General features: G+C 56.5%; 1 protein-coding gene across 1 annotated transcript in view; it reads left to right on the top strand.

The window, feature by feature from the left end:
• Nucleotides 1-20,732, top strand: part of NCOR2 (nuclear receptor corepressor 2) — a 180,810-nt gene that overhangs the window by 145,978 nt on the left and 14,100 nt on the right. Inside the window, exons 21-34 of the mRNA XM_059827785.1 lie at nt 148-385; nt 5,122-5,277; nt 5,872-6,011; nt 6,090-6,195; nt 6,917-7,021; nt 7,946-8,049; nt 10,524-10,674; nt 14,526-14,678; nt 15,075-15,161; nt 15,630-15,907; nt 16,722-17,082; nt 19,227-19,454; nt 19,562-19,807; nt 20,456-20,605. Coding sequence (XP_059683768.1) covers nt 148-385; nt 5,122-5,277; nt 5,872-6,011; nt 6,090-6,195; nt 6,917-7,021; nt 7,946-8,049; nt 10,524-10,674; nt 14,526-14,678; nt 15,075-15,161; nt 15,630-15,907; nt 16,722-17,082; nt 19,227-19,454; nt 19,562-19,807; nt 20,456-20,605 — 2,503 coding nt within the window. The remainder of the gene's footprint in view (nt 1-147; nt 386-5,121; nt 5,278-5,871; nt 6,012-6,089; nt 6,196-6,916; nt 7,022-7,945; nt 8,050-10,523; nt 10,675-14,525; nt 14,679-15,074; nt 15,162-15,629; nt 15,908-16,721; nt 17,083-19,226; nt 19,455-19,561; nt 19,808-20,455; nt 20,606-20,732) is intronic.

Raw genomic sequence — 20,732 nt, forward strand, 5'->3', positions numbered from 1 at the left:
GCTTTGGAGCCTTGTTTGGGCTGGTAAGGCTTGCAGTGATAGTGTTGTGGGGCAGGTGCTTCTCCTAATACCTACCTTGATGTCTCCAAGACTGTTACGGATGTCAACAGCACATGGCAGATGTCACCAACTCTTATTGCTTTGCAGATTTCCGAAGGTTTCTCGGAGGGGATATTGCAGAGCGGAAGTGTGAAGCCTCAGGTGCCTCCCCATGCCTTGGCCCTCTACCAGCAGCAGATCACAAAAGCCCACGAGTCTGCCCGTGAGGACGTGCCCCCGAGCAAGCTATCGCAGTCCCAGCAGCAGCAGGCTGAGAAGGAGCAGCAGCAGCCAAGCAGCAGTCCCAGGGGAAAGAGCAGGAGCCCCGCTGTTGGGGACAAGGAAGGTAGGGGGTGTGCGCGTGTCGGTGCGTGTTTATCCGCCCAGAAATGCCCGGTGTGTGCAGCTGTACGCAGCCAGCAGCTTTCCTCCTCTTAGGTGAAAGCTTGCTTCAACCCTTGAAAGCTCTTTAATAGCATCTTGAAGCAGGACGAGAGAGGCATGGCTAATTTCCCATGTTCATTAGACAGTACATCATGTCTCATTGAGCCTATAGCAAAACACTGGGCCAGTGTCGAGCGCTGAGGAGGTGAAGATTGCCTTTATTAGCGTCTCTGCCATTCACTTGAGAGCAAAGGGGCCTGGAGGCATGCCAGGGCTCCGGGTACAATGGCTCTTTTCTACCTTGCTGGCTTTCTATAAAGAATGCTTTTAATGCTCAGCGGGGACCATTATTTCATTTAAAATCAATGCTAATACTGTGACTCGGAGTCCAAAGGTTCCTGTAAAGGTTCCCAGTGCTTTCTCCCCGGAATAGCTCTGATGTGGTTTGGCTGCCTAATGAGCAATTCAGAGTTTCCCACCGTAGAGCATCTGAAGCGTTATTAGCTTGAGCACCTGGGGATCAAGGTTAAGGAGAGACGGAAAGTCCTGATGAGACCATCCTCCAAATGTGTTTTTAATCTGAGTGTCAGAGGCTGTTCCAGCTCAGTCTGTGTCCTCACAGCCAGCCTGCCGTTCAGTTGCATGTGAAGACGAGACGCTGTCACCAGTGGTGTGATCAGAGGAGCAGGGACGTTGGGCTGGGGGGCTGCGATGTCCCCCAGTGCTGGGTCCTGCACGGGGATGGAAGTAGTTGGGGTGCAGCTGCAAAAATTATCTGCTTATGAATGGAGATGGAGGGTGGATGAGACTACACTGACAAGGCAGATTGGCACTGGACCTGGGCTGTGATCTTTGCTGGAAAACAGCTGCACTGGTTCACCCTCCGGCAGCCAGGATCTTAGCAGCTTGCTCTGCAGTGTCCAGGCCCAGGTATTTATTCTTCAAGCTGCCATGTCCCTCTGGACAGAATGGTGTGCTTGCAAGAACAGTGGTTGGTGGCACTTGGCCAAATTTTTTTTTTAAACAATAAATAGCACCATGTGTGCATCACACCTCCAGAATGCTTTGCATATAAGCAAGGAAGGTGACTGCTCGCCTTGAAAGGGAGTTCCCACTAAGTTGCGGTGTTGCCACCTGTGAAGTCCCGTCTCCAGCTGCACTCATGTTTGCTGTCCAGGTGGAACAGTTCCCTTCCAGCTCTCCCCGCTGGCAGGGGGTAATCGGGTTCGATCTCTTCCTGCACCGTAATCCTGTGCAAATCTGGTCTTGCGCAGCTCAGCTTCCTGGTGAGCTGGGTGGCATGGCCAGTGCTCAAACCCGGAGCTCTGCATCGCCGGCATCCCATCACTGCGGCTCCAGCTTCCTCCTGGCCGCAGGAGGATGAGGAGATGAGGCAGATTTGTGTGTGTTAGGTACAAGGCAGGGTTTAGGGGTTGGAGATCAACCACGCCATTCTGTGACCTGTTGGCACTACTATTAAATGCAAGGATCTGTTACCCAGGTGGATTTTTTACGGCTTTGTTCTCTGCAAAGCCCTAATGATATGAAACACTTTATTCTCTCCTCTCACACCTCTGAAGTGCTCTGAAGGTTCCATGTTAATGAAATTAATTACACCTCCCTGTACCCCTGCAAACATCTCAGCAGGTCTTGGGCTCCAGCTGTGTGATCTCCAAACCCTGCGTAGCTGTGCATGCGTGCTGGGCACCGGTGTGGGTCGGGGCTGCACATGGACCCTAGGGAGCTACAGGCTGGTCTTCTTTGTTCGTGGTGGGAATGCATCTCCCATTTGAAAACTAGCAGGTTTGTGATGAGAGGGGAGAAATCAAGTCCCCCATAGCCCTGGTTTCAGTACGGGTATGGACTCAGGCAGCTGCCCAGTGCTGTCTCTGCCTCTTGGAGCACATCCCGACTGTGGATCAGGGGTTAGAGAGGAGATAGCCAGGTAGCCCTGGCAAATCTGTGTACGTTCCTTCCCTCCCCTGCTCTCTGAGGCATCCCAGTGAAGTGGCAAGCATCCAGACTGCAGACATCGTGCTGCTGCACCACCTCTACATGGACTTTGCTTTAAACAGCAGAGTCCAGCACAGCCTGCAAAGCCTTCGGGAGAGCAGCCCCGTGCCGCCTCCTAGCAAGGGGCCAGCTCCGGCGGAGCAGGTACTCCTGTTCCTCCCCTGCTTGATAAGAGAGCTTGAACTCTTGCAACTGCTCCAGAGATAAACATCCTTCGCACCGCTCTGGATCTGCTTCAAAGCCAGGTCTTGCACACATCCTGGCCGAGGCGTTGGCTGCCTTGCTGCCGCTGGCTGGGGCTGTATGGGCTTGGAAGGCGGCCAGGCGAGCCGAGCCGTACCTTCCTGAGCATTGCCCTCCCCTCCCCTGCCTTCCAAGACGAGCTGCTAATTGCAGGGCTGAGCAGAGGCAGGCAGCCCTGCCTGGATCTCACTGACAGGCAGACGGATCCCTTTTCCCATTGCTGAGTCGCCATCGGGCATATCTTTGGTTATCACTTGGCGGTTTGAAAGCCAGCGGTATGTTTTGTGTTGATTTAGTTGTGTTTCATTTGGCCTTTGTAGGCGATGGGGAGCCAAGAGCATTAATTTGGATGACGGATCATATAAACTCTGACTCCTTCGCTCCCATTCCAGGGGCTTGATAAACGGTAATAGGAACTCTCTCTTCCCCACATAAGTGCTATTTTATCAAAAGCTGGCTGAGTTATAGCCACCCTCTAATGTGGGGGCAATTAGGAACTGGCCGCATTTCACAGGCTGGAGAGGCACGCAGGGGAGGGGACGGCTCCCGCGGGGAGGGGAGGAGGACGGGGCTCTCCAAGAGCCATCCAGGGTGCACGTAGCCTTGGCTGACAGTGCCTTGGCGTTGGAGAGGATCTTCAGCCGGGACATCCCAGTACTGTTCGCCCCTGCATGAGCAGAGTTGAGTGGGGCTGAGCTGAAGGGGAGAAAATCAGGGAGTGTGGACATGCCAGGGACTCTCTGTCGGTCTGGAGGATGTGCCTGGGTTCCCCCGTACTGGCAGGACGAAGGGATCTTCTCTGGGATCCAGCGTGGGGAGAGAAGAGGCTGCGGCGGAGGTCCAGCCCTGCCAGGCTGCAGAGGTGTGAGTACCTGGACACCTCTGTGTGCCGATAATGGATTTCTTCTCTCACTGAAGGGGACAAGAATAATCTCCCAGCTTCTCAGTACACTGAGCATTAATAACGATAATGCAGTAAAGCCTCATTAAATTGGGCCTCTGATAATCTACTTGCCCTATTATTAGGCTTAGCAGGATTCAGGCATCTATTTTTATCAAAAATTGATGATTAAAGACTGGGTTCATTTGTGATTGCTGTTGTTTACTGCCCAGTTTCTAATTTCTGGTCAATGCGGACGTTACACAGGTGGGTCTGGGGAAGAAGGGCAGTGCAAAATTAAGTGTTTATCGATTACGAGCAAATCCTACTAAACCTGCCTGTAATCCATCCAGAAAAGGCTGTCTCATCCATCTGCTCAGCAAAGCATGAGGATGCACTTGGGATGGAGCTGGTGCAGATGAAGCCCCTCTTTTCCCCGGCACCCTGCAGAGCATGGCAGGGTTCAGGCGTCCCCAGCACAGCTCCTCCATCATTAGACACTTCTTGGTCTCCGATCAGCCTTTTTATAGCCAGGGTGAACCCAGCCTGGCATCCAGTATACCCCAAGCCAGATAATTTCAGGAAGCTTTCCTGCCCCCAGCCCCAGTGCCTTGCAGAGGACCAGAAAGCCGCCCTGCTCCCTGCAGAGGCATCCGGTCATTCTGCAGAGCCCGTCTTGATCTTCATTTGCCTTTGACAGTCTTGTACAGCGCGGTTGTCCCAGGTGTTCAGAGAACATCTGGTCACTTCAGGCACTGCACATTATTCCCTTGCTGTCCAAGAAGCTGATGTCGTTATTTCTGGCTGCTTCCTACAGCCTGAAAATGGTTTATAGCCGGCAGCCGTCCTTTAAGAGCGCTGAGCTTTCGCGTCGCGATGTGATGTGGGGATGAGCTTGTTCCCAGCGTGCCAGCGCGCAGCGGTCCCTGATAGTGGCCTGGGGCTCCGTGGGTGCCCCATGCCCATCTGCACAGCGCAGACCGTGTTGTCACCAGCGAGCTGGTGCCTGCTGCATGTCCCCTGCCTGCCGGAGGGATGCCGACGTTGGTGCCTCTTGGCTTTAACCTCAGCAAAGGGTTTGGCAGGATCATCCTTAATCCCCCCAGCCCTGCCATGGTGGCTGATGCGGAGCTGTAGGCACAGGCAGGATCTGCCCAGGCGCAGTTTGCACGTGGGCAAGCCCTGGCGAGGAGCTGGACCCTGCGCTCGTCCCAGTGACCAGCTGCATGCTGAACACCGTCTCTCCTGGGCGGGGTGGGATGTCCATGGAGGTCCTGGCTGGCAGTGAGCACCAGCAGAGTCACCAACACGGACATACGTCCTCCCCGCTGCGCTTTAAGCATCTGAGTGAAATAAATGCTGTCAAATCCAGGCAGTGACACTGAGGCTTTTTCTTTTTAGTTTGGTTGGGGAATTCAGCCCTCATCTCATGGCCAGGCCAGACTGAACTGAAGCCACTTCCCGTGCTGGGAGCTGGCTCAGGCTGCCCTGCCCGTGCCCGCAGGGACCACTCGCCCGTGGGGGCTGCTGAGCAAGCTGGTTGCTTTCTGTTTCCCTTGCAGAAAAGTCCGTGCATTTCTCGTCCATCGCAGAGGCTCAGAAGCTGAGCGTGGAGCCGACGGCTGCCTCGTGCTGGCCCCCTGTCCTGTCCTACTCCCGGGATGTGATAAAAACCTCTCCCCAGGCGGAGCCCCACTTGTTTCAGTATAACCCACCAGGCAAGTAAAAGCTGCCGGCTGCGTGGCGTGTGCCCTCCGTCCTGACCTGGGGCCAAGCACAGAGGCTGTGTTTGCAGCCGGCATCGCAGGTCGCGCTCTGAAAACGATGCAGCTTTTTGGGGAGGGGGTAAGAGAGGGGGTTCAGCAGAAACCTGCTAACACCTTGCTTTGCATGGAGCTGGCATGGAGCTCCCTCGCTGCTAATGCAGCGGTCTGAGGGTGGCCAGGCAGGTCTCCCAGCTCTGGCCAGGGCAGGTTTAGGGACATGGTTTGCCACAGAACAGTGTGGGCACTCCCTACGCTGCCCTTGGTGTGAAGTCGGGCAGGTTTTAGCCCTCATTGCGCTGTCCCTCTCCAGCTGGAGGACAGACAAGTCGGGTGCAGAACATCTTCAGGCTGCAGTGGGGAGAAGGCAGTAATTTAAACTATTCCAGTCCTTTCCAAAATGATTGTGTGACCTGGATCCTAGTGCAGGCTCACAGCCGGCCAGTTCACCACATCCAGCCCCTCTCCCTCCCTTGCCCCTTTTCTCTCCGGCAGCTGCTGCCACTCTGCCTTCCCCCGGTCTTGCTAACGCTCGTCTTTTCCACACAGGACACCCCATCCCGCTGAACCTGCATGAGAGCTCTCGCTCGGGGCTACAGAGACTAGCGAGCATTTCCAACCCTCCTCCCCTCATCTCCTCTGCCAAGCACCCCTCCGTGCTGGAGAGACCCGTCGGATCCATTTCCCAGGTAGGGTATGGGGTGTGAGCGGCAGAGACGCCTCATGGGGGCTGGCAGCCGCTCCTGACCTCTCCTCTCGCACCGCAGGGCATGCCCATCCAGCTCCACACACCCTACAGCTCCGAGCACGCCAAGGTCCCCGTCGGCTCCATCACCATGGGCCTGCCGCTGACCATGGATCCCAAGAAACTGGGTAAGGAATTGGGTGGCGAGTGATTTCTCACATGCTCCGAGAGCAGCGGGGAGCAAGCTTGCCGGCGGCATAGGGGGAAGGAGGAGCGCAGGACATGGCAAGGGAGCGCAGAGAGACCTGCTAAGAGGATGAACGGATTAGTCCGTCAGGAGAGCAGAGACACAGGGAGCTAAATTTGTGCAGTATAGGAAAGCAGCAACTCGGTCAGGGATGCATCCCAGCCTATAAATACCCTCCGGCTAATACCGTGATCGAAGGAAGGAAATATATTGCTGCTCTCCAGGCCGGTAGGATAAAGAGTAAATGGCCTGAAGTGAACAAAGAAAGTGTTTAGTCTGCAGATTTGGAAGCATTTCTTAACAGCAGGAGGGGATGGGCGAGGGACCAAGTCTTGAGGGGGGGAGGACAGGCCCTAGTTCCTGCTGTGCGCGTGTCCTGTTATAAACCAGCACTGGGTTTTCAACTCCAGCCCCATTCCCAGTGCAGGCAGCACCCAGCAGTGCCTTTGCCAGGGTGAGAACAAGGATCTTGCTTTTCTCACCGGCAATTGTGCGCTCTGCCAACCGCCGCAGCCTTGATGAAGTCCGTCCCAAACCAGTGGGGACGGCAATGGCGCCGAAGAGGTGCCGACCCGGGGCTGGCAGAGCTGAAAGCTTCGAGCAGTCAAGGGCTGCAGCCCCGTGCCCTGCACGTACGTTGATACATGGTTAATGTTTTCCAGTGCCTTTTCCTGGAGTGAAGCAGGAACAACTTTCTCCTAGAAGCCAGGCCAGCCAGCCAGAAAGTCTGGTTCTGCAGCCATCCCAGGAGGGCTCCATCCTGCGGGGTGAGGAGCCGGGGCGGGAGGCACCTGCCCCGGCTGCGGGAGGGGAGGGATGCTGGCACTGCCAAGCCTGGCGAATGCCACGCTGGCTGCGACTGCCTGGTGATTTGGGATTTGATTTCTGGGGTTGTGCCCAGCCAAAGGGGGTCTCTTCGCCCCTTTTCTCCGGTGTTGCCAGAGGGTGGGCAGATAGGTCTGTACAATGTCTCAACATTTCTAGCCATTTCCCCAAATCAGGGCATCGGTCGTTGATCCTGATGGAGGTTTTCTGTTCAAGGGGTACCCCAGAATCTCTTGGTTAAGACAAAGCAAGACCTGTTTAAATGCCATTAATGGGTTTTCAGGCTCTTCACTGTTGCTGCTGCAGCTGGGCAGGGACCACATTTCGTTGAAATCTTTCCCCATTACGTAGGCAGAAGAAAATAAATGCAGAGGGGTTGCTTTTAAGTGCAAATTCTGGTTTGTGATACCCCCCAATTAATGCAGCTGGAAGCAGGGAGTGTAGTGGGTTGGCCCCGACCCGGCACAGATAACACGTGAATGAACTCAAACCATCCTGAGCTGTGTCTCACCGGAGATCTGTTCTGACCGCATCAGGAGAGGCTGAGACAGGCTGTGCTTTCACCCGGGCCTGTAAATCTGCCTGGCCCCTCCACGAAGACAGCAGGGAGCCAATAGCCTCAAAATATCCATTTTTTCCACCTCCCAGCCCCGCGCCCGCAGGGCTGGATCCCTCAGAGGACGGGGTGAGAAGGGCTCTGCAAGGCATGGGATTTAACACTGACGTCTCTCGGAGGGTTTCCCCTCCAGTACCTCAACTTGCTAGAGATTGGGTTGAATCCTGTGCTTAGTCAGTAGTCTCAGCCCCACAGGTTTGGTGCTGAACGGCAAATCCAGCCCCCAGCTCACCGGCTTTGTGTCCTGCAGGTACTTCCCTCAGCTCTGCCTCGGGAGGGAGCATCACCAAGGGAACGCCTACATCCAGACCCCCTCCAGAGTCACCCATCACCTACCGAGGGTCCATCACACACGTAGGTCCCTCGTCTCTGGTGGGTTTTGCTTCCTGGGTGCTGGCAGCTGCAGCTTGCGGTGCTGGACACGGCGGTTGGGGGTTTGCGGGGCGCGCCAAGCATGCGGCATGAAGCTGAGCAGCAGAGCTCTGCGATGCTCCCGTCCTGCGGAGCCCCTCGGAGGGGTCTGCGGCCGGAGCCTTTGCGAACAGCCTCCGCTGGGGCTGGCACGAGCCCTGTCCCGTGAGCCAAGCCTGCAGAAGAGCAGAGCTCGGCAGAGCCTTACAGAATGTCTAAACCCCGCTTTGCTTTTCATAGCTGTCAGGAACAGAGGCGAAAGCAGCTTTAAATGGCTCTAGAAAAATAGTCTTGCCAGTGCAAGAAAGTGGAGCGGAGAGAAGGAGGAGATGGGTGGAGGGCCCCGTCTAGGCAGAGGGGAGGGGGAGGCTGTGAGGTGCATGTAAGGTAGCGAGGTCTCCTGCCAGGGCTGAGCGTGCTGTGCTGGGGGTCCTGCCCAAAGGTTCTCTTGAGCAGGAAGATACTTTGGCCTTAATCTCCACCATCCATCTTCAGAAGAGCAGCTGGCAAGCGGGCAATAGTTTTTTTGCAGTGTGAGTTATTGCTCATCTGGTAACAGAGTGGAGAGCATTAAAAAAAAAAAAAATTCTGTTTCCCGTGGGGATTTTATCTGGCCATCATTCAGATATTTAAAGCCACTCACGCTCAGATTTTTGCTTCCTTGAAGGAGTTCAAGGAGGGTGACCATGTTCCCTTTGGCCCTGGGGATCTGAACCTGAATCCTGGCCCTGAGCAAAGGCTTAACTTGCCTGGTGCCCTGCATCCAGCAGCTGCCAGGAGCAGATGCTCGGGGCTGTAAATAACCCATGAGAGAAAACGCATGCTCCATCCTCTTGTATGCCCCTGCAGCAGCTATGGGCAGCAGTGGGTGGGCAGGAAGGGTCTTGAGCACCACGTGCCAGAGATCAGATGAGCAGAGTTTGTTTAGACACTATTTTACATCCAGGTAATTAATCCATCTAGATTCCTTTTGTTTGGCTTGGGAATAAGGTGCCAAGCTCAGACCCAGGGCGTTACCTGCCTCTCCTGCTGGCCCAGCAGCCTGCATCCCTCTGCTCCCGTTGGGAAGAAGGAGCCCCCTGTTCCGGCAGCAGCTCCCGGTACCAGAGCTGATACTTGATCTCAGATTAGTCATCCAGTTCACAGAAGGCAGATCTTGAATATATGCTCTCTGCTCTGAAGCCATCTGTCATCACTTGCTTTCAAATCCCTCTGAGCACGTCCACGGAAGGAAGATGACTTACCTGGGGCTGGGAGAGCCGGTTGGGAAAGCTGGTACCGGGTGTACTGCGGGGGCAAATGATCAGAGCATTGAACCCACGTGCTGGCACGTCCCAGCAGCTGCGACGGGGTTGTGGGAACCGCTGGCGCTCAGGGGGCTTGGTACAGAGCAGGGGCATCTCCAGACTGGGGTGGGGAAATAGTCTGCCCTGGCACAACCTGGAAGCACCAGCAAAGCTGGCTGGGGCATTGCTTCCCTGAGGCTTCCCACGAGCATCAGTCCTGGGGGTTGGTGGGGTTAAACGAGCAGAGTAGGCGAGCATCAATCCAGAGCTTCGCTCCGACAGCATCGCTGTGCCTTCCTTGTGATGGGGTGGGGGACCATCACCCCATGGCGGCTGTTCCCAGTTGGTGGTTGGCACCGGCAGGTTGTGATGGCAGTGGGGTGTTAATCACCAACAATGTCTTCAAGGACATCCAGCTCTGGGTGTTTCGAAGGGGATTTGGAGGGCGCAGGTGGCTGTGAGCTGTGTCCGTGTGTGCCTCTGGGGAAACACGTTTTGGTTCACACCAGTTGTGTAAGGACCCTGATGCTCTTTCTGTTAGAGAGCTAACCAGCAGGCTTCGCTCCCCGACCTGCTCCAGGACCGGTCTCGTTGACGCCTGCCATCTCACCCGGGCGTGCTGCCAGCCGCCAGCTCCCACACGCAGGCAGCTCTCTGAAGGTCACGCTTGCTGCCAGCAGATGTGCCCTGGGTGGGCAGGACATCTCTGTGGCGCCTGTACCAGGCTGAGAAAATAGGCTGCAGGGAAAAGCTAACGCTCGACCAGTCCCTGCCATCACCAAGGTGTCCCCAGGGGGGCACCACCCTGTCCCCCCAGACCTGTGGGGTGGAAGCGAGCTGGGTAGCTTACGCTGAAACAGGTTGATAGAGTTGCTATCTTGGAGGTCTGTGCTGTCCTCACCCCTGCCTCTTCCCAGCAGCCTCACACAGATCACGTACCTTTTTACCGCTCCTCGTTATCGCCCTCATCAATAATTAAGCTACAAGTCCCTCACTGTGGCTGCGCCAGGAAGCGGAGGCCGGGCGCGCTCTGCCTCCGCTCAGCCTCCCGCGGGGAACAGCCTGTCCTGTGCGCGCGCTTGCTTAATTGCTTGTGACACTGTTAAATATGGATCTTGGTGGCTTTCCAAGGGCACCCCGGCAGAAGTGCTGTACAAAGGAACCATTACCAGGATAATCGGAGAAGACAGCCCCAGCAGAGCAGAGAAGGCGAGAGAGGATGCCATGCCCAAAGGACATGTCATCTATGAAGGGAAGAAAGGCCACGTGCTGTCCTACGAAGGTAAGTCGTAATCCTCTGCCGTTTTAGGGCAGGCGCTGGGGGTTTCTGCCGCTGTGGCTGGGAGTCAGGAGCTATTTGAGGAAAGGCAGATGAAGTGCAATGGGCCAGCTTTGTGTCTTGTCTTCCAGCGTCCTTTCTCTCCTTTCCCACCCCACCTGCATACAGCCTGGCTGGGTTTCCCTCTCTCCCATGTGGTTGTCTTTCCTTGGAGGCAGCTTTCCCGGTGGGCAGGGGCGCAGTGGGGCCGTGGCCGTGGACAGGGTCTCTGGTTTTCGTTGGTTTTGGGGAGCAGGGGAGAGGAAAGGACCAGATGGGAAGGTATTGCCTTCATTCCTAGCACCCTGTGCAGGAGCGGACTGTCCAAAAACATTATGAGAACATCCCCAGGCTCTCGAGCCAAGGTGGGACTCAAGAACCTGCAAGATGGAGGCAAGTCAGGTAGTTCAGCGTAAAGGTTTATTTGGACATCGGATTCCCACCTGCAACGTCTTGGGCACCGTATAGCTTTCCCAGCATGGGGATGCCCTGCGGGAATCCTCCCAGGCCCAGCAGCACCACACCTCAGTATCCTGTGAGTTTTGCCACAGCATCTGTAGCTGTTGGAGGGGGTGAAGCCATTCCTGCGTCCCACAAGGAGCCTGTCTGGGGGGTGTGTTGGCCTGTTGCCGGCTGCTATCGCCCAGAGGCGCAGAGGACCCCGAGGGACCTGCCTGGAGCCCCGTCTGGGGTGGGAAGCTGCCCCCAGCACAGACGGTGTGACTTGTTAATGGGGCTGACCCTGCCCACCCAGGGAGCAGAGTATGGCAAAGCAAAGCCAAGCGAGCAGCAGGGCTGCTCCGGAGAGGGCTCGGGAGAAACCCAAAAGCCATGTTGCAGCCCACACCCCTGCTGTACGGTAACGCGCTTCCTCGGTAAATGCCGACGGTGCCTCGCTGCGTTAGCGGTATCAGCAGGCAGTCACCAGCTGCTCCTGCCTCCTCTGCGCCTGCTCATCCGATCGCAGCACTGGCCATCAAAGCTGCTCTGCGAGTCCCGGTGGCTCCCATTAGAGATAAGCAGATGTTCCTCTCCAGCGGAGCTGGAAATGACTCCTCCGTGCTCGCCTTTCGCCGTGTGCTGGGTCGGACACCTCTGGCACGGAGCCGGGCTTCTCCTCGCCCACAGCTGGGGATGGGAAGAGCTGAGTTACAGACAGCACAGCCTCGCAGCCCCGCGTCCTCTTCGGGTAAAATACTGGCGTGTGCGCTGGCACGCATAGGGATGGCCGTCCTCATATGTCACCTCTGTTCTCAGTTGAGTTTGGAGATGACTAAGGAGCAGATCCTAACCCCAGCTGCACTCACCTGCCTCAGCAGGTATCTCTGGGCGGCTGCTGTGCTGCCTGAACCCCCTGCCTCCCTCCCGGGGCAGCTGCATCCCTCCCTGGGGCAGAGCATCCCTGGGGTCAGTCCTGCAGGAAGAGGGTGTCCAGCAGAAGTCCCTTTCCTCTTGCCCACAAGAGCAGGCAGCTGGTTTTGTCGCAGGCTGGTTGTTTCATCCAGGACCAGAGGCAGAGGGTTCAGGTCAGGCCGCGGGGGACAACTCGCAAGCTTCGGCTGATGCCACCTCCGCGTGTACCCTGGGACCGCAGACCGTTCAGGACCGTGCTCTGCACCGTGCCTCTCGCCCGCCGTGTGGAAACCAGCTTGTCCCATGCCTGCCCGCGTTCACTGTCAACTCTAGCCCAGATAAGAAGTGTCACGGTGAGAGGCTTGTGTCTGGGTGCCCTTTGGGACAGTTGGCAGGGCTCGGACCAGGGAGGACGCAGGAAGCGTTTCAGGACTTGTTTGTGCAAGAAGCTATTTTAATCTCCTTTGCCTGGGCTTGGAGTCGAATGAGGCTGATCTGAAAAACGGTGCCGCCAGGGGAGAGACGGGGAAGGCTCCCGGCAGCGAGGACTGCCCGTCCCCAGAGCTGGGATCCCGCTCCGGGCGGCGAAGGAGACCTGCAGACCAGACTCTTCCCCACTGCACACATTCATCGGTGTCAGCCCGAATCTCCTCGGCTGCAGCCTGAGCCCATCACCTCTTGCCCTACCCCCTGTGGACACAGATGAGGAATTAATTCCTTCCTCTCCACGGCAGCCTTTTACATGCTTGATAGCGTTTATTGCATCCTGAGTAATCTCGCCTGCTTCTGCAGCCTAGCCAGCCCTGCTGCCTGCCTCCTTCCCCCTGTACAGCCCAGCAAGGCTTGGCAGCCCGGAGCGGAAGAGTTAAAAAAAAATTAAATAAGAAAACTGAAATTGTTGGTGATTATGAATTTTGGCAAGCAGAAAAAAAATTGCAAATTCTTTAGTGTCATGAGGGTACTTAAAATAAAAGAGCTGTAATGAGACGAGATCCTGTAGCATGTGCGAGCTGAATTGTGCTAAATTGGTTATTCTCATTCTGCATATGATTGCTGATGGCTTCTGCAAGGCAAGGGACATGGTTTTGGAGTGATTTTCTTTCTGTTTAGCCTCTCTTCTCCCTTGCGCCCTCCCTCTGCTTCCCAGCGGTACAAAGGGTGTCTGGGACCGCGTCTCCTTCTGCAGAAGGGCTGTTGGCAACAGATGTGCCTTGATGACAGGGTGCAGGCACATCGCCCCGCGTCTGCCGCGAGGTGCTTGGCTGATTCTGAACATCACCCCTGGATGCCTCCCGCCAAATGAATCTGAAGTGAAGGCTCGGGGACAGATCCCCCTCTTATTTCCCCACACACAGCCCCAAACCCTTTCTGGATTGAGTAGGTGCTGATTGCGGAAACCGATAGTGGGTGTGAAGTTGTAATAATCCCATTTTATTAATTACTGGGTTTGCCAAGGAGGACTTTTGTTCCCGATTGTCCACAATGGAATGAATGTTTTTAACTTCTCCTCCTGTTTCTCTGATTGTATAACCACCTTCTCTGCCCACGAAGAGGAGGACCAGGGCACCAGCAATCCTTGGCAGGGATGGCCAGGCCAGGGACGGTGGGCAGAAGCGTTTGTCTCTCCAAGCCAACATCCCCACTCAGAGCTCGTTAGATAAACACGAGGCATTTGGCTGGATCAGAAGCTGCCTGCTAAATTCCCAGCTCGCCGCACACAATGGATGCCCATCGCCCAGGGCAGGCGTGATGCTGCCCTGGCAGAGGGGTGGGGGCTGTAGCTCAGGACAGTTGACCACTGTTGATTTGCAGAAGAATCTGCTCCGGGTTCAGACAAGGAGGTGGTCGGTGGCCTCCCGTCACACTGGTGCTTGCTCCGTCAGTCCTGCGTGGGACTTCTTGCCGTCTCTCCCAGCTCTTGTGCGCGCTCACCGCTGTTTCAAAGGAATTTCTCTCAGCTTTGCCTCTCCCCCCTTTTCCCTGGTTTTCTCACCCAGGGAGTGTCTCAGCAAATGTTAAGGCTGGCCAAGATCCCAAACAGTAGGTGTCTAGCAAAAATCAAAACAAACAGGGGGAAAAAAATAAGAATCCCCAGACCCACAGGGCCAAGTTTGGTGGAACTGCAGCTGCCGACACCAGCGCCGCGCTGGCTCCGGGCTGTCCCGCTGCCTACATCTGACCCCCACCAGGGAGGGAGGGAGCAGGACACAACAGGGTGGACGCTCCTACCCGAGCGGGAGGCACAGATCTGGAGTCTGAGGCAGGCAGGGAGGGGAGAAAACACCAGCTGAATTTCTTGGAAGCCAACCTCATGCGACGTTTCTGGCATTGCTGAGCGGTGGCTGATGCTGGGATGGGATCTGACCTTTCAGCAATGCACGCAAGCAGCAGTAAACACCCTGCCTTGGCCACTGCCAACTTTCCATGCTCCTGATGGTGCTTCTCGATGTTCCCTTCCCCAGGTGGAGTTGCTGCTTCTCAGTGTCCCAAAGAAGACAGCAGGAGCTCGGGATCTTCACATGAGACCACGGGAACCAAGCGGACCTATGATATGATGGAGGGGAGGATCAGCCGGGGCTTATCAGCCCGTGATACCTTATCTGCCAGCATTGAAGGTGAGTCTGGGTGAAACCTTTCACCCGCGTTGTGTTAGTAGTGACCCGCAGAGACCCCATCTTGTCTCTTGTCTACATGATGCACCTTCCCGTACCCATTTTTTGGCAGTGGTTAGCTGGTACCCTGCAGCACATCCCAGTAGGACAGCATCTGACCAGCATGGGAAAACAAGGGCCACAGACTGGCCCATTTGCCTTTGGTTTCTGTCCTGGTAGACCAGTTTCAGGACTACGAAAAAAGGAAGCACATTTTAAAAAAAGAGAAGTCAAGTAATTTAGAAATTCTTGATGTTTTTCCTTGTTGTCCCAGGAGTCCCTGGTAACACTGCTGTTGTGTATTCATTGTAAATGAACTCCTGTGTCACAACCCAACTTTCCCCCTTGGATCTGTTCTAGGTCTCATGGGTCGAGCAATCCCTCCAGACCGACACAGTCCCCATAACCTAAAGGAGCAGCATCATATGCGGGGCTCCATTACACAAGGTAAAGCCTGCAAGCAGAAGATGGCCACGGCCGGAGGTAACGTGGGGAAGTATCTCACATGCATGGCCCCTTGTTCTTGTTGCCAGGCTAGGGCAGGAGGAAACAAGGATGGACACATAAAGGTCCAGCTGCAGATCTCTGCAGCCTTGGCTATGCGCCCAGAGAGGTTTTTCAGTCTTGCTCATCTTCTACCAACTTAAGCTGGCACCAAAGTTGGGTAAAATTCGCAGTGACTCGCATGAAGGCAGGTTGAAACTAGTGCGAAATGGGTCCAGAAAGTGGTGGTAGATGTGAGGGGGTCCTGTTCCGTTAGTGATGGAGCTGCTGTGTGCTCAGTTGGGTACCAGTCCCCAAGTTACGTGCATTAACTAGAGACCCCCTTGGACTGAGCATCCCCACAGGAACTGGGAGTCCAGTGTCTGGCTGGGGAATCACCCTCTGCATCCATCATCTGCTTGGGTGTTGCAGGAATACCTCGGTCCTACGTGGAGGCCCATGAGGACTACCTCAGAAGAGAAGCCAAACAGCTCAAGAGCGAAAACACTCCACCGAGGGACTTACCCGATGCCTACAAGGTCAGGTCTCATGAGGGCCTTACTCCCCTGAAAATGAAACCAGCCCACGAAGGCCTGGTGGCCACAGTGAAAGAAGCGGGAAGATCAATCCATGAGATTCCCCGGGAGGAGCTGAGGCGGACACCAGACATCTCTCTGACAAGACCGCTGAAGGAAGGCTCCATCACGCAGGTGAGTGTGGGGCGAATGGTAGATGAGATCGGTCCTACTCAGGCTGCTCTCCTTGCACAGACCCTGGGGACCGTTCCCAAGGTAAAAGGAGAACAGAGAGGGCTTTGGGCTGCAAACACATCACTGGTGAGAATTGAGGCTTTGCTTGGGTACAGGTTGCCCTTCCCCATCATTTGATCTTTAAAGGTCCCTTCCAACCCAGACCATTCTGTGATCCTTCGCAGCAGATAAATGCAAAACCTGGAGAAAGGAGCACAGCACCCCCTGACCCGTGAAGAAAGCGGTGCTCAGTCCACACGCACACACGGAAGGGGACACATCGGCTCTTCTTCAAGGCCAGAGTCAACTCAGTGCCCTCAGCAGTTGTGACTCTGGGTGCGCATTATCTTGGTCTCCTCCCTTTATGGGCAAGTGTCAACCCAGCAAGGCCAGTAGTTAGGGTGAAACGTGGCATGCTGTCTCCTGTTGGGCTCCAAATATTTGGAGGGTTCCCATGGCACCTCATAGTCCTACCGCATTTCACAGTGTGTGTGTAGGAGAGAGGCGTGATGGGCACAGCCGGCCTTCGGCAGTGATTCATCATCATCTTGTTGGAGCACAACAAGACGTGCAAGATGGCACTCCACCCTGCTTTGCACCATGCGGAGCTGTTACCTCTGCTTTGCCAATGGCTGTTGCCATTTGACCAAGTAAACTGGTGTACTGACCCGCTGAACGAGGAAGCACAAGTCCCGTTGAAACTTGGTGGGATGCAGTCGCTGCATCCCCTTCTGCTCTATGCCCCTTTGACATCCCCTCTGCCTTCTGTCCCCAGGGTACCCCACTGAAGTACGACAGTGGCTCTTCCTCCTCCTCCAAAAAGCATGATGTGCGGTCCATTATTGGCAGTCCCGGCAGGACTTTTCACTCTGTGCACTCGCTGGATGTCATCCAAGACCCGAGGAATCTGGAGAGAGCTTATGAAGAGAGCCTGAAAAACAGGCCAAGCCCGGTGACAAACTCGGGTGGCTCCATCGCCAGAGGGGCTCCTGTGATTGTACCCGAGCCGGGCAAACCTCACCAAAGTGCCCTCGCCTATGAGGACCACCAGGCAGGGCACAGCACGGCGTTCGGCAGCCACTTGCACAGGGGGTCTCCGGTCTCCACGCGGGAGTCCACGCCGCGGCAGCATGAAGGTACTTGGCGAACCTTTTATTTGATGCTAAGATTTGTAGCAAGCCGAGAGGGCACAGTGCGCGGGAGGTGGCTGCTGACCCTACCTGCCCGAGCCGTTCCTGGCAGATGTCTGTCGAACCCGTTCTCCCCAGCACCCTGCGCCCACTCTTGCCCGCGGCCGTGGTTGACTCATGGCACTGGGGCAGCTGCCAGGGACAGCTAAGGCTCAGCTCCCTCCCTGGGGGTGTGCGCACAGTTACAGCGAGGGCACCCCGTGTCTGCACTGGGGTGACCGAAGGGAAACTTCGACCACGGCTGGTGAAGCTGATGGTGTTTAGAAAGCGTCTTCCCTGTCCTGGCATTGGCCCAGGGCACCCCTGTTAGGGGGGTGCTTTCCTGCAGGCAGGAAAGCAGTGCTTGGTGCACTGCGGGGGGGGATCTTCAGGCCTTTCACCATTCTGTTGTGTGTTTGCCTGTCTCGTGTCTTTATGCCTCATCCATCACCTGGGCACCCAAGTGCCTCACCTCCAGGAACATCTAATCCCTTCTGAGCTGGTGGATCCGGGCAGTGCAGCTGGCCTTTGGGATCTGCTGTCTCCCCGGCCCGTCTGCCTGCACCGGGCAGGGTCTGCCCACACCCCCTGGCATCAGTTGTCTCCTGCCCCCGGAGCCAGACCTGGGGCTCCCGGGGACCAGGTGTGTGTCTGGGCTGGGCTCAGTGGTCTGGTGAGACACATGCAGATCCAGAGCACAAAAAACCCTCTTGCTTCATGGCATGTTTGTGAGCAGGATCAATGCCAAAGCCAGTCCCTAAGACACCTTGTCCCACCAAGCCTGCTAGCTACAGGTAACTGCTTCGGGGCCATTTGCATCTCCTGCCTGCAAATGATGATTGGTTGGACTTGATGATCTTGCGGGTCTTTTCCAATCTTAGTGATTCTGTGATAAATCTTTGTCCTAACCCAAGAGTCTTGTGACCTGGGGGCATGCAGCACGAGACAGCTTCTGTGCCAGCTCCAGGTCTCCGTGGTCGTTGTGTCCCATTGCTGCAGCCTCTGCTGTCTTCCCAGTTAGGGCAGTCATTTTGGGGGAAGCCTTCAGATGTTGGCGGCTCTTTGAGATTGGCACATACAGTGAGCGTGATGCGAGGCAAGCAGCACCTGGGCGGTGGGGAGGGATCCCAAGGGAAAAATCAACATTCCTGCAAAACGCCAGCAGGAAAGTGGATTTCTGCATGTCCAGAGGTCACAGCGTTTTGGGGTGCAGAGGATCTGCAGGAGTCCCCATGGCACAGGTTGGAGTTGGAAGGCAGCTTTCCGAGTCTCCTGAACTTTCCTTCTGCCTCGACAGTAGGTTTGGTTTATTAGCAGCCATGCAGAGACGCTGAACTTCATGAAAGGATAGGGAGCGGTGGTTTGTATAGCCCGTGTTGCAGCCGGGAGTGTTTTAAAGTCAGCAACAACGGGTCTGGATCCGTCTGCGTGCGTGCGGGGGGGCTGCTCCTTGCTCCCTGAGCCAGGACCAGGCTGCATATGGTGTGCAGGCTGGTGCAAGGGGTTTGGTCGGGCTGCTTGGGGGTGGCTCTCTGTGGAGCCTGCTGTTATAGACACAGGAGGTGGTGATGCTCGTCCCAGGTTGGGCGAGAAGTGCCACCAATGCTCAGCTAAGGTTGGGAGAGATGAGAAGTCCCTGACATGATCCAAACTCCCCTGCATGTGCTGGGAAAGAGCTTATGGCTCCAGAGAGTGGCGGGTGCTTGAACCCTCTGAACTGTGTTTCGTCACCATTGCCAGGAGTTTGGGGTCCCCAGCTCTGTCCGGCAGCAGTGACCTGCTCATGCCAAGGGGCACGGCAGCAAGGCTCCACCGCCGGCTGCTTCTGTGGGCCAGGATGAACTCGCAGACCGCCCAGCGTGGCTGCGGTGGATGCGCTGGGGCAGAGGGATGGTTTGGGACAGGCTTCTCCCGGGTGCAAACGGGGCTTGGCCTGCCTTGGTCTTGGTGGCATAACATGGCAAGGCAGTGCAGGGAGGAGGGAAAGGTCCCTCAAGTTCAGGGGGAGCCACGGGCGTCCCTGGGGGACACGCTTGGCTGCAGGCACCCCTCAGGGATGCGGCTTGGCCGCGGCGCTCAGTCTCTGACTCATTTCCTTCTGCTTGCTGCAGGGAGCATCACTGCTGGGAAGCCGGTGGCCCAGGACAGAAAGATCACCCCCACGTCGAGAGAGCTCACCAACTCCAAGTCTCCGCACGCCCCCGTGGCCGAGCACCACCACCCCATCTCCCCGTACGAGCACCTGCTCCGTGGCGTGAGCGGGGTCGACCTGTACCGAGGACACATCCCGCTGGCTTTCGACCCCGCCGCCATCCCGAGGGGAATCCAACTGGAAGCAGGTACCTTTGTTTGGGGCACAGTCTGTTTGGGATTGTTTTTTTTCCTTGTTATGCTCCGAAAGCCTCTAGGGAAAGCCACTTCACGTCTGCATCCTTTTCTCTCCCAGCTGCTGCTTACTACCTGCCGAGGCATCTGGCTCCGAGCCCCACGTACCCCCACCTTTACCCCCCGTACCTCATCCGGGGCTACCCAGACACGGCCGCCATGGAGAACCGACAGACCATCATCAACGACTACATCACATCCCAGCAGATGCACCACAACGCCGCAGCCACGGCCATGGCACAGCGGGCAGACATGCTGCGCGGCTTGTCGCCCCGGGAGCCCTCCCTCGCCCTCAACTATGCAGCAGGTCCTCCCGGCACTGGGGGTTCTGGGGCGGTTTTGGGGAGGAGGAGGCTGGGTCAGGCCAGCACCGCCAGCCCCAGCGCTGGGGCCAAGGGCCACATCAGCATCACGGTGTCACCCAGCAGTGTAGGAACTTGGCCTGTCAGCGTGGGGGGAATTTGATGCTCTTTTTGCTGTCTTTAGTTACTTGAAGCTCCTTATGTGCATGGGTTTTGGGTCACGGTAGCACTTCCCAGCCTGGCCATGCTGGCCTTTGGAGATGAAAACACGCTCCCAGAAAGATACCTCGCTTTCTGCAAAGAGCAGAGCATGCTGGGGAGTGCGCGGGGTGCGGTGTGGTGCTCCTGCCCCTCCGCAGGCAGAGCAGTGTCGGTCTCCAGCTGATGCTGCCAGCAGCCCCCTCGCTCAGCAGGGATAGATCTCGGCATTTTTCCTCTCCGTTATTCCCAGCAGTGGGACACGCTGTATTTGCCCACAGAAGGGTCCCCTCCCCTGACAGCCAGCACCCAGGGGCCATGCACGTGCTGGCACCTCTTGCACTGTGCCAAAGCGGCGGGATGGGTCGACTGCCCCCAACATCGCTCCCGCTCCAGCACGGCCAAGCTGCAGCGGCTTGGTGTCATCCTGACAGTCCTCTTGTTTCTCTCTCCAGGCATCATTGACCTGTCCCAAGTGCCACACCTGCCCGTCCTCGTGCCCCCCACCCCCGGCACCTCCGCCACCACCATGGACCGCATCACCTACATCCCCGGGCCCCCCCAGACCTTCAGCAGCCGGCACAGCAGCTCCCCGCTCTCCCCAGGTAATGCTGCAGGTTGCTTTTCCCATGAGAAAGTAATTGGGCAGGATGCCCTTAAGTAATTCAGGGCCATGAGCTCAGCACGGCGGGGCGGATGGGGGGAGCCCAAATTCATTCTCACTCAGGGACC

The sequence above is a fragment of the Gavia stellata genome, chromosome 21, assembly GCF_030936135.1.
Source record: "Gavia stellata isolate bGavSte3 chromosome 21, bGavSte3.hap2, whole genome shotgun sequence".
Classification (NCBI taxonomy): domain Eukaryota; kingdom Metazoa; phylum Chordata; class Aves; order Gaviiformes; family Gaviidae; genus Gavia; species Gavia stellata.